At 31.6% G+C, this 11,616-nt stretch overlaps 1 protein-coding gene across 1 annotated transcript; it reads left to right on the plus strand.

Moving 5' to 3' along the window:
* Positions 1-5,793: 5,793 nt before the first annotated feature.
* On the plus strand, positions 5,794-7,110 carry LOC106770400 (LOB domain-containing protein 16). The gene is made up of 2 exons (XM_014656212.2): positions 5,794-6,375; positions 6,574-7,110. The coding sequence occupies exons 1-2, from the start codon at positions 6,055-6,057 to the stop codon at positions 6,889-6,891; spliced, it is 639 nt and encodes a 212-aa protein (XP_014511698.1). The 5' UTR covers positions 5,794-6,054; the 3' UTR covers positions 6,892-7,110.
* Positions 7,111-11,616: the final 4,506 nt, after the last annotated feature.

Raw genomic sequence — 11,616 nt, forward strand, 5'->3', positions numbered from 1 at the left:
AATCGATTATTCCTGAAAGACTCATGATAATCGATTATTGCTTTAAATAATCGATTATTTCAGTACATTATCTAAAATACAAGTTTTACATATTTTAAGGACATTCCTACTACATTTATTTTCTACAAAGTGCTTTAAAAAATATTTCTAATATCTTCTTTAGGTTAAACTTCTTGTAGCATCATCAAAACAATTTACTTCATGATTTACCAATGCTCCTCATTGGTAACACCTTTCCCATATTGAGGTTACATATAATAGGGTGACCACCAAGATGTGTCCTTTTGAGGTTGTATATGCCTTAAATCCTCTAACTCCTTTATACCTCATACATATCCTAAATCCTAGTGATTTCATTCATAAGGAAGGGGTATCTAGGCCTGAGTTTTTGAAGAAGATACATGAAAAAGTTAAGTCTCAAATTCAACACCAAACCAAGGGGTATGCCAAACACAACAACAAAGGAAAAATAAAGTTAGATTTTGAAGAGGAAGATTGGGGTTTGGCTCCATTTGAGCAAAGAAAGATTTCCAAAACGAAGGAACACTAGTGTAGGAGAGGGAATAGGCACCGATTATTTTTGCTTATAGACACCGGTTCCGCAACGAAGTCATATGCAGACAAGGTAAAAAGAGTAAATTTTTTGCCCCAGTTCTGAACTGAGTTGGAAGAATTCAGATTATGCCTCGGTTCACAGACAACCGAGGCAGTAAAGTGTTTTTAATCTTTTTAATCTCAACCCAAATCGTTTCCACATTTCCATGTTAGGTTCGGTTTGTTCTTTTTTTTATGTTCTTTTGCTTTCTCTTTTCGTTCTCTTTAATCTCAACCAAGTCTAGAATTCTTGATCAAATATAACAAGAAAGAAAAGACAACATACTGAAAAGGAAAACCATTCACATATGAAACTTGCAAATGAGTTCTCACTATTCAATGAATGAAGCCACAAACTTAACAAATACAGTATACATAAACAGAACCTGTGCTGGAAAAAAGAATGAAAGAAGATATGAATGACAAAAGGAAGAAAATAGACAGAAACACAATTTTGAGACCAAAAATAAACAATATGTGCAGCTTCTTGACACAAACCAAAGAGCCTTTCACTCTTCTTGATATAAACCAGTGGCACCCAAACTCCAACCTGCACTAACAACCCAGATTTTCAACCCCAATCATCACCATCTACCAAGAAGCAGAACCCCCAAGTGAGAAATCAGAATCCCCTGCGACGCTTCAAGAAGCAGAACCCCCAAGAAGCAGATCCAAGAAGCAGAACCCCCAAATCCATTTCGCCATCCACTTGCAAAGAAACAAAACCAAAATCCCAAGGAATAGAAACGCAGATCGAGCGCCTAACCGTCACCACGCCGCTTCGTCCTCGCCGCTCCATGAGAAAAGAGTTTCCGCCATCACAGCCACAATCACAGTACTGTCACTGCTCTCTCGTCATACCGTCGCGCACTCTCATCGCCATCGCAGCCACCATTGCAACATCGGCGTTGATCTCTCGTCGCACCGTCGCACGCTCTCACCGCCATCGTAGCACCGTCACTGATCTCTCGTCGCACCGTCACGCACTCTCACCGCCATCGTAGCCACCATAACAACACTGTTACTGCTCTCTCGTCGCACCGTCGCGCGCTCCCACCATCATTGCATCGTCGCACGCTCCCACCACCATTGCACATCTTCGAGAAAAAGGAGAAGAGGAGAGGTGCTAGGTTTTTGGGGGAAAAAGGAGAAGATAAGAGGGTAGGTTTTCTGGCGTCTAAGGTTTTTTGGCTTTAAGACGGGCCAAGCCCATGAGGCTTATATGCCTCGGTCTATGCCAACCGAGACAGTAAGAGGCTTATATGCCTCGGACCATCTGCCAATCGAAACAATATATTTCTCACGTGAGGATTATGCCTCAGTTCACCCTGCCACCCGAGGCAGTATACTTTTTTGACACCGGTTGTTTAACAACCGAGACATATAGTATTTTTAAAATTACGACACTGCCACCGCGTTTGATATGCTTTGGTTCCAAAAAAAACGAAGCGTAATGTGCGAATTAAAAAGGCGACTTTTTACTAGTGGAAATTCAAACTCAATTCTCGTGGTGATGGACCTTTTAGAGTGCTTCAAAGCATTAACAACAATGCATATAGTTTAGAGTTGCCAAGTGAATATGATGTGAGTGTATTAAATGTATGTAGACCTAACCTATTTTGTAGGTGATTTGAAGCATGTTGAAGATGAAGAACCTATTGATTTGAGGTAAAATCCTTTTCTAGAGGAAAAGGATGATGGCAAACTCCTAGCCAACGATCCTATCACAAGAAACACGACCAAGCTTTTGCAATAAGAGCCATCATTAGAAGGTGAAGCCAAGCTCTTTTTCACTTGGCCCATCATGGAGAATGAAGAATAAGTTAGGTCATGTATTTTCGGCCAAGTAGTGTAGATATGTTTAAGGCTTATATTAAGGTCTATTCAGCGTAGGGTTTTTTCTTAGTTTGACATCCAAATCATTTGGAAAGTATGTGTCATGTGTCATGCTTCCATTGGAGAGGATTTTGCTTTAGTAGTGGCCACATGGAACTCTAGAAATGAAGAAAAGTTTTCTTTATGAGTGGCCATATGTCCTTCCCTCATCTGGAGAGGATTTGTGAACACTATGCACACTCCTTAGAGGGCCACTATTTTTTGTTGAGAGATGTTTGGTAGGGTTAACATGCAAAGTTTTGGTTTTTAGGGTTTTTAGGAGACATCCTTAGCCTATAGATAAAGGTGTATCATCTTTTGTCATCATCTTTTATGTTGAGTAATGTTATGTTGTCCATTTTTAACCATATTACTCATCTTAAGCTCAAGATTAAAACAACTCATGAGGTCTCTCTAATCACCTTTTTTTTAGAGTTGGCTTAATATCTCTTTGAACCATCAAACACCACAATACCTCCATATCACCACCTAAGGCTATGAGCCTTTCTCCACCTTCAACCATTGCTTCCGCATTCTATGTTCCTTTGCACATGATATTCTGCAAACTTTACCTTAAAAGATCAAATTCCATAACTTCTCTTCTAGCTTTAGACCATTCTTGCTTGGAGGGTTTCTATCACAAACCATACGAAATCATTAAAACCTCAACTTTGATTACTCGTATAGGTTATTTTAATCCAAAGTGGTATGTGATAGCTAGCTTACTTTTCAAAATTTAAACTACATTTCTCGTGAACGAAGAAACATGCAACTTTACTTTTGAAGCCATTGAGATGCCTTAAATGTCAAATGAAATGAAAATTGAGCAAGAAATTCTAACGTTACTTTTCCGTTTATGTTCTTCACATGCCTCAAATAATTAATTAACTAGTGCACTTAAAACTTGATATCTCTTAGCAATATAGTGTAGGGTTATAACTTTTGGTAATCATTAATTATACTTGATTTGGATTAAGGACAATAAATACAAAACCCAACGACCATTTATGGTCATAAAAACTTGGGTTATTGGACGGTGGTATTCTCAATAATATATTATTTTGAGTTTTAACTTTAAAGTAACTTTTAATAAAAAGAATTATTTAATCATACTTTAATTTAAATATATTCATATATTATGAATTTTGGATACTCACTTTTAAAAGTGAGATTTTTATTTATTTTTCATTCTAAACTAGTACAGACTTTTATTAATTTTAAAATTACAATTATCTTTAAATTTAAATAAATTAAATATTATTTTATATACAAATTTGATTCATTAAGAATATAATAAATCCATTTTAATTTATATAACAAAATAATTATATATAAAAGTAAATTTACTCCATATAGAATAATACAAACTCTAGGTATATATATATATATATATATATATATATATATATATATATATATATATATATATATATATATATAATATTCCAACTATGACGCAGTTAAAACAGGGCCTGGTTCTTGATTTTAGTTAGAGATCTTTTAAATAATATAGTTTCCAGACAGAAAGTCAGAAGAGTTAAATGAGTGATCGAGTTAAAATATCCTATTTGTAAACAAACTTTGGTAAGCTGAAACAAAACTAAACTCAATAAAGTCACGTTATAATCATGAAAAATACTCAATAAAAAAAAGGTAGTTAAAAAATAATGTAGTGTGTTAATTTAAAAACAGCTACTGTTTTGTGCATACTTCTATGGAATTGACAATTTTAGTGATTTTACACGATTTATGGATATTATTTAAATAAATTTGTAGATCTTATTAGGAAACTTTGTTTTCATGTTATTATTTAAATATGTTATCTTGAACCGACATAAAACATTAAAAAACATTGAATGACGGAATGAGTAGGAAGTTGTCGGTAGACTTTACCGGCAGGTGGCAGCATAGGTGCGGCGTTCGGCGGAAAAATAAACAAAAATTTTCAAGGCATTACCAATTCTGAAATTCAACTAACCGCGTTATAGTTGACGATGAAATTCAATTTAAGCACACGCCAGTATATCGACAAATAACATCACATCTGAAGAACTTTAACTAATTAAATAAATAAGATACTTAAATGTCATTTTTTTAACCAAGTGAATTTTGATTTTAAATTACTTTTTTACCGAATATTATATTATATTATTAAAGGTTGAATGGGGATATCAAATGATTAGTATATGAATCCTTCTTTCATTATTTAGAACTTCTAAGATAACAAATGTCCACCCCTTTCATATTTTCGACCGTTTTTAATCAATTACTAAAACAAAAATATTAATTTCAATAAATTAAAGTGTAATCAATCATTTGGTTCTTATATTTCTTCACACGCATGCTTTAGCTTGTATACGTAAAAAACTTTAGATTTTAATGCTTATATTAGCCATTTTTATGTTTTAAATTTTGTATATCAATATTTTACAAACATGGATAGAAACTTAACAATAAGAATTATGTTTTGAATTTGTTTATAAGAGTTTACTGCTATTTATCAGGATTAAAGAAATTGATAATATAGTTTATATAGTATTGAACTTAATACGACAAAAAGGAATGAAACTTAACATTATAATACTAAAAAAACGAACTTGAACGTGTAAGATATATAGATTTCATCATCATATTTTAACAATTTTTTTTAGTTTTAAACCTCTTTTTGGTCCCTAAGTTATAAATGGATGTTCAGTTTAATCTCCGTTTTTTAAAATGTAAATCTTTGGTCCCTAAGTTATAAAAAATGTATCAAATGAGTTTTTTTTTGACTTGAAATACTATTTTTTGTTGTTTATTAACAATTGCTATATCTTTAGATTGCTCTGATTTGTTTCTTAATAATAACAGCACTTTAGATTGTTCTTTGTACTTTGACCATGAACATCAAAAAAGGATTCATTTGATACATTTTTTATAACTTAGGAATCAAAGGTTTACATTTTAAAAAACGGGGACTAAACTGAACATCCGCTCATAACTTAGGAACCAAAAAGAGGTTTAAACTTTTTTTTAACAATTTTTTGACATGTCATTGTTTTATTAGTTCGTATACTTAAAATAGATCAATCATAAACTGTCACGTAAATGATGGTAAAAAAATTATAAAAAAACGAATAAAATAATATCACATTATCTATTATTAAAAAATTATTAAAATATCATAGTTCAATATAGATTTGACTTAAACAGATATCCTTGAAGCTTTGTAGTAAGAAGCATTAGGGTTAATTAAGAGTCAAAATAACTGAGCTAAAGAGGATTTGAAAAAGTAGTCTCTTGTTGGGTGTATGATTGAGAAATGTTCCCTTAGAACCCTACACATGTGCCTCCCATGTCGACCATTCAGTTTTGTTACAAGACAATTTCCCTCCCTTTCTGTCTCTTATTCCCATAACCATTTCCATTTCCTTCTCCTCTCTTCACCATAAATAAATCCCCACATTTCTGCACCATTTCCTAGTCTACCCGTGTGTCTGTCTCTAAACTTTCCTTCACTTCTTTCACCTCACACGCACACTACACACAATAATCACAATATTATTACACTTCCATTATTCTAAACCATCCACACGCACGTGTGCCATGGCTTCTTCAACAACTGCAAACGATGCTGCTTCTGCTTCTTCTTCTTCCTTTGGATCTCCCTGTGGGGCATGCAAGTTCCTGCGAAGAAAATGTGCCGCAGATTGCATCTTTGCACCCTACTTCTGCTCCGAACAAGGAGCTGCTAGATTCGCAACCATTCATAAGGTTTTTGGAGCTAGCAACGTTTCCAAGTTGCTCATGCGTATACCAGATAACGATCGTTTTGAGGCAATGGTCACAATCGCTTACGAAGCCCAAGCTCGCATCAGAGACCCTGTTTACGGTTGTGTCTCCCATATATTCGCCTTGCAACAACAGGTACAATTATACGTTACAGATTACATTGTTTCTCTCTAAATTTTTTCATGTTTTAGAAATGTTACATGATTTTTGTTTTCAGCAATGTATGACAATTTGTTACAATGTGGATATAAACAAATTTCCCAGTTATCTTAGAGTAATTGGATGTTTTTGGTTCAATTTAGACAATTAATTTTTGTGTTGGTTTATGTGTAGGTAGCAAGCTTGCAGGCACAGCTAGTGCAAATGAAGGCACTGCTAGATCAGAACCAGATGGTGTACAGAAACATGGAGAATCATTGGTCAGAGAATGTTGGACAAGCATTGAATCCGTTTCGTCCCACTTCCATGAATAACCCTATTTCTCCTCAGAGCTCACTTGACTCAATTGATTACAGCAGCAATATAAATGATGGAATGAGCCTGCAAGATGCACAAAACGGAGATGATTTTTGTTCTTGGAAAAGATCATATAGCAATGACTTGGGTGAGCTACAAGAATTGGCACTTAGAATAATGAGAAAGTGTGATTAGGTTTACAACAAAGAAAATCCTTAATTGTTTGTGTTTTTTCTTTTTGAGGATGGATTTTTCCCTAGTGTTGTATATACTCACGAGAGAAGATGTGTTTGTCATAAATAATAAGCCTGAATTCCCTAGCATTACATGCTTTTCTATTTATGGATTCATTGCAGAAGAAATCCAATTTTTGAAGACTAGCCAAGTCTCTCTTTCTCTTGCTCTCTTTCACTTGTTAGAATCATAATATTTTAATAATTTTTTTACAATAAAACATATGTCACTATTTATTTTTTATTTGAATTTATTTTAAAAAAAATATTTGATACATATCAATTACAAACTATCAGGTATAAATTGTGAAAAAATTATCGAGAAAAAAAAATTGGTAAAAGAACTTTTCCCACCACTTTGTTATATTGTGTTATTTGAAATGTGTACAATAATAAAGACAACCCTTGAACAATCAGAAAGCTTACTATAATTCATTGGTTTGCCTTTGAATTATGTTCCTTTCTTCTCCACCATTTTCCAGGACAGAAGTCTAACTATGCAATCTTGACGCTCACACAACTTAACATTAAATCAGACAAAAAATTATTTGTCATTATATTTAGAATTCTCTCTTATTTACACATTAAAATATTAAATAATCTTATTTGACCACAACAATTAAGATATTTTATTCTACATTATATATTTGAGGTTAATATATATGTACAGTGGTTCAACATCAAAAGTGCTTTACATGTATCACCATGTTGTCTATAGAAATCCAACACATTCAAAGGAGACCATTCTTGATATCTACTGCTACAAATATTCTATCTAGATGAAAGTTTTTTTCTTTTAAAATTTCTTTATGGAATCCTATTTCGTATAGTTTTATTTCAATCCGTTTCTCTTGACTGATAAACACAGACCGACCTGTCTGTCCTTATTTTCCATGCTGTATAAGTAGTCATATTCTCGCAATAATTGTAAGCAATTTGGAAAAAAAAAAAAGGATAAATATTTTGGTCACTACTTTTTCTTCGCAAAAGAAACGAAAAAAGCAACTTAGGCAACCAAAAGAGATCACGCACGAGCCATAATCATTACATTGAAGTCCGTTTGTCTGTAAAACTTCTCCATATGTTTATGTTTCCAAAAGTTGGAAATGATCAGTAACTAAGTCAAAAGTTATCAAACTGCTATGTTTCGATCCAAATACAATGTTTCTTGGCTGTATTGATGAGACTTCTTTTTAACATTTTTCTTTAATATATATATATATATATATATATATATATATATATATATATCCCTTTTCATCGTTCTTTTTATGGAAAATGATATTTTATCCTCATTTTTTGACACCATATTGACACTGCACACGTGTCAAAATGTGGTTGGACGATTTCAAATTAAAAAAACAAACTTTGGTTTTTCTCTTCCAAATATACCCCTGTCTCAACTTTTTTAATTTGAAATCGTCCAATCACATTTTGACACGTGTGCGTGTCAAAATGGTGTCAAAAAATAGTGTTAAAATATCATTTTCCTTTTTTTATTACTCATCCTTTCGAAGTCTACTTATGAACAAAATTTAAACATAATAATAAATATTATTTTTCAATGAAAATTACAATTTCTTCTTAATAATTCACATAAAAAATATTCATCAAATGCTTATTCATAAGAACGAAACTCTACTAACAACATATATACAAGTTTTTCATAAATACTTTCAGGAAATAAATATATAATAAATGAAATGAATTTATTTATATATTAAAATTTATTTATGTATAAGATAGTGCAAAAGAAAATTTCTGTAAAATTTTAAAACTTATTTTGTCTAACTTACAAGTTGATTTTAACTTATTTTTATTTTAATTAAAAATATTTAAATATGTCTAGAGAATCATGTGGGTTTTCTAATTAGAATTAAAATTTTATCTCTTAAGATGTGTAACTATTCTATCACTCGTAGTTAAAGCCAAGAAGCCAAACATAACAGGACAGTTATTGGACCCGACTTTCGTTCTTTTGTCAATTTTAACAAACAGGTTCACCTAACATTGAGTGTGCTTTTCCAAACGTACCTTTAACACTCATGATTTTGTATACATATAAGTAGACAGAGTTTTTCTTAGAAGAAAAATATTTGTGTATCCCAAAAACGTTTATTAATACTTAATATATATTTAGAAAGAAAATCAAAATATAAATTTATAAATTATATGATAAATGATCAAGATATTTTTTTTTATATGATAGAACACTAGGAGTGTTCTGCTCTTTTAAAAGAATACAATTACCTATATACCATATTAAAAACTTATGTATATTTTTTTTATCCAAAAATGACAAATATATTAAAAGAGACAATTGAATTGTCTCAACCCATAGTCAGAAAAAAATAAATATGAAATAAATAAAACCATAATAGATCTCTTACATAGATATACTCACACTAACTTTTTTCTATTCCTATTCCCTTTGTAGTATATCCATAGACCAGAAATATTTCTTAAAGAAGAAAGTATGTACATGATTACTCTTTTGTAGAATTTAATATAATGTCAACTCACAAATTTGTTTCGCCTCACTGTAGTATTACATGGAATCGTGGACACCTATATGCAAAAGTTACAACTAAATTTAACTTTTTTACACTGTACAATAAATTTGATGTTGAGGCACGTGTTAATTCAATTTCTTCTTCACTCAAATATGAAAGTGAATACCACATGAAAAATAAGTTAAACTTCATCTCATAATTAACAGTAATTAAAAGGTGGAAGAATAATATTAGTAGAATAATGGAAAGCTTGAGGAAAATCAATTTCTGAAAAATATTATGCAAGAAAATAAAACGAGGCAACAAGATGATGAAAAACTTTTAACTAAAGGTCCTATCACTAGAATTATGGCCAAAGTCTTACAAGAAGAATAATCTTTTTTAGATGGTAAAACAAAACTCTTTTTCACTTGGGCCATCATGGAAGATGTAGTAGTATAGGTTTTTTTTTTTTTTTTTTTTTTTTGCAACTAGGTTTCCATGTGCTTGTGTTGTTTGTGTGTTTTTCATGTTTTTAGTCTTTCTACATCATATTATTCAATCATATGTTTAAGTTTTGGTGTCATTTTGATTTTCAAATCATTCCATGTTGTCTATAATCTTGTTTAGTTCTTTTGTTGTCTTTACTTCTTAGTTGAACTTTGAAAAATCAAAAAAATATATGTGTATGTTATTTTTCTAAACTGTTTTGAATTTGTGCCTTTGAGTCCTTTTATGTTACATATTTGAATTCATACTTGTTGCTAGACCATACAAGTTCTTAAAATTAGGTTTCCTTTGTCAATTTTGAGTTACACGTTATATTTTGATTCTAGTAAGATGTTTTACCATACGGTATGTTGTGAACCTTTGAACTTCTAAAAGCATTTTCAAAATCAGATTTGAATGTGTACCAATGTGTTTTATGTGCTAAAAAACAAAAGAAAATAAGAGTCAAAAGATACAGAAAGAAAAAGTAGATGTGTGAAAATGCTCTGAAAAAACAAGCCTACTCTGACAAGTTGACTTTAACCAACGACTGCTTCATATAACAAGACTGAGAATACTAAAGGATCAAGGCAAAGCTTTGTCTAACGGATATATTTTTAAGAAGCCTTTAAATAGAAAATTATTCAAAAAAGAGAATTAAGAGAATAATATATAAAAAGAAAGAGCTCAAGCGAACAACATTGAGAGAAAGCTTAAGAAGCGCGCGAACTCAAAAGAAAATATCTAAGAGAGAAAAGTCAAAGAAAATAAACACTCTCAAGGTTTGTTGATACATAAAGCTGACTTTTGTAAGAAAAGAGAAGAGATAAAATACTAAGTGAGTATATTAGATTGAATTGTATTGAACATATATGATCTTTGTGAGAATTATCGTCTAAGGACCTATAATCAATCTTTTGATTGTAAATTTTGAAGAGAATTAAAACACATTATGTTTAAATTTGAAGAGTTAAATGGTAGCTAAACATGTGTGCTTAGTGGAAACCAGGAATGGGTGAAACTCTAACGTTTAACTTAGTAGAGTTAAATGGTAGCTAGACGGGTGTGTCTAATGCAGACTAGGAGTGGGTAAAACTCAATTGGACAAGTGTATCTAGAGGATACCAAGAGTGTCTAGGGATACTAGGAGTGAGTGAAACTTGGTACTATTCAGAGTAACGATAGTTACTTGGAGTGACTAGGGATACTAGAAGTGGTGAATACTCAGTTGTCATCTTGTTGAAGATTATAGTGGAACCCTCTAAGGTGTTAGAGGAGACTGGACGTAGCTTGGTAGAGCGAACCAGTATGAAAAGGACCGTGTGTTTATTTCTTTATTGTCTTTAAATGACATACAAATCCTACAATTGCACGTTATTTTAATTGATATTAAATCTCTTGTTATTAAACGACTATTTATTAAAGAGCAAGCTTTATTAAAACGCTGCAACAAACATTTTTAAACGACTAAAAGTAATTTACTAGGAAGAATTCATTACTTAAACTGATCTTTAAATTCAAGTGTTTAACAACTTACATAAATCTTTTAATCCTCGACAAAAGTATTATATTATCTCCTTTGAAATTTTTTTCCAATAACACTATTCCATGTACTTCAATCTTTTGTTTATTAATAATTTGAAAAACTATCAGACGTCATTTACGAAAAGTTTTAAAAATATTATTCACCCCCTCTAGTGGTTTCA

The sequence above is a fragment of the Vigna radiata genome, chromosome 8 (assembly GCF_000741045.1).
Source record: "Vigna radiata var. radiata cultivar VC1973A chromosome 8, Vradiata_ver6, whole genome shotgun sequence".
In the NCBI taxonomy this organism is placed as follows: domain Eukaryota; kingdom Viridiplantae; phylum Streptophyta; class Magnoliopsida; order Fabales; family Fabaceae; genus Vigna; species Vigna radiata.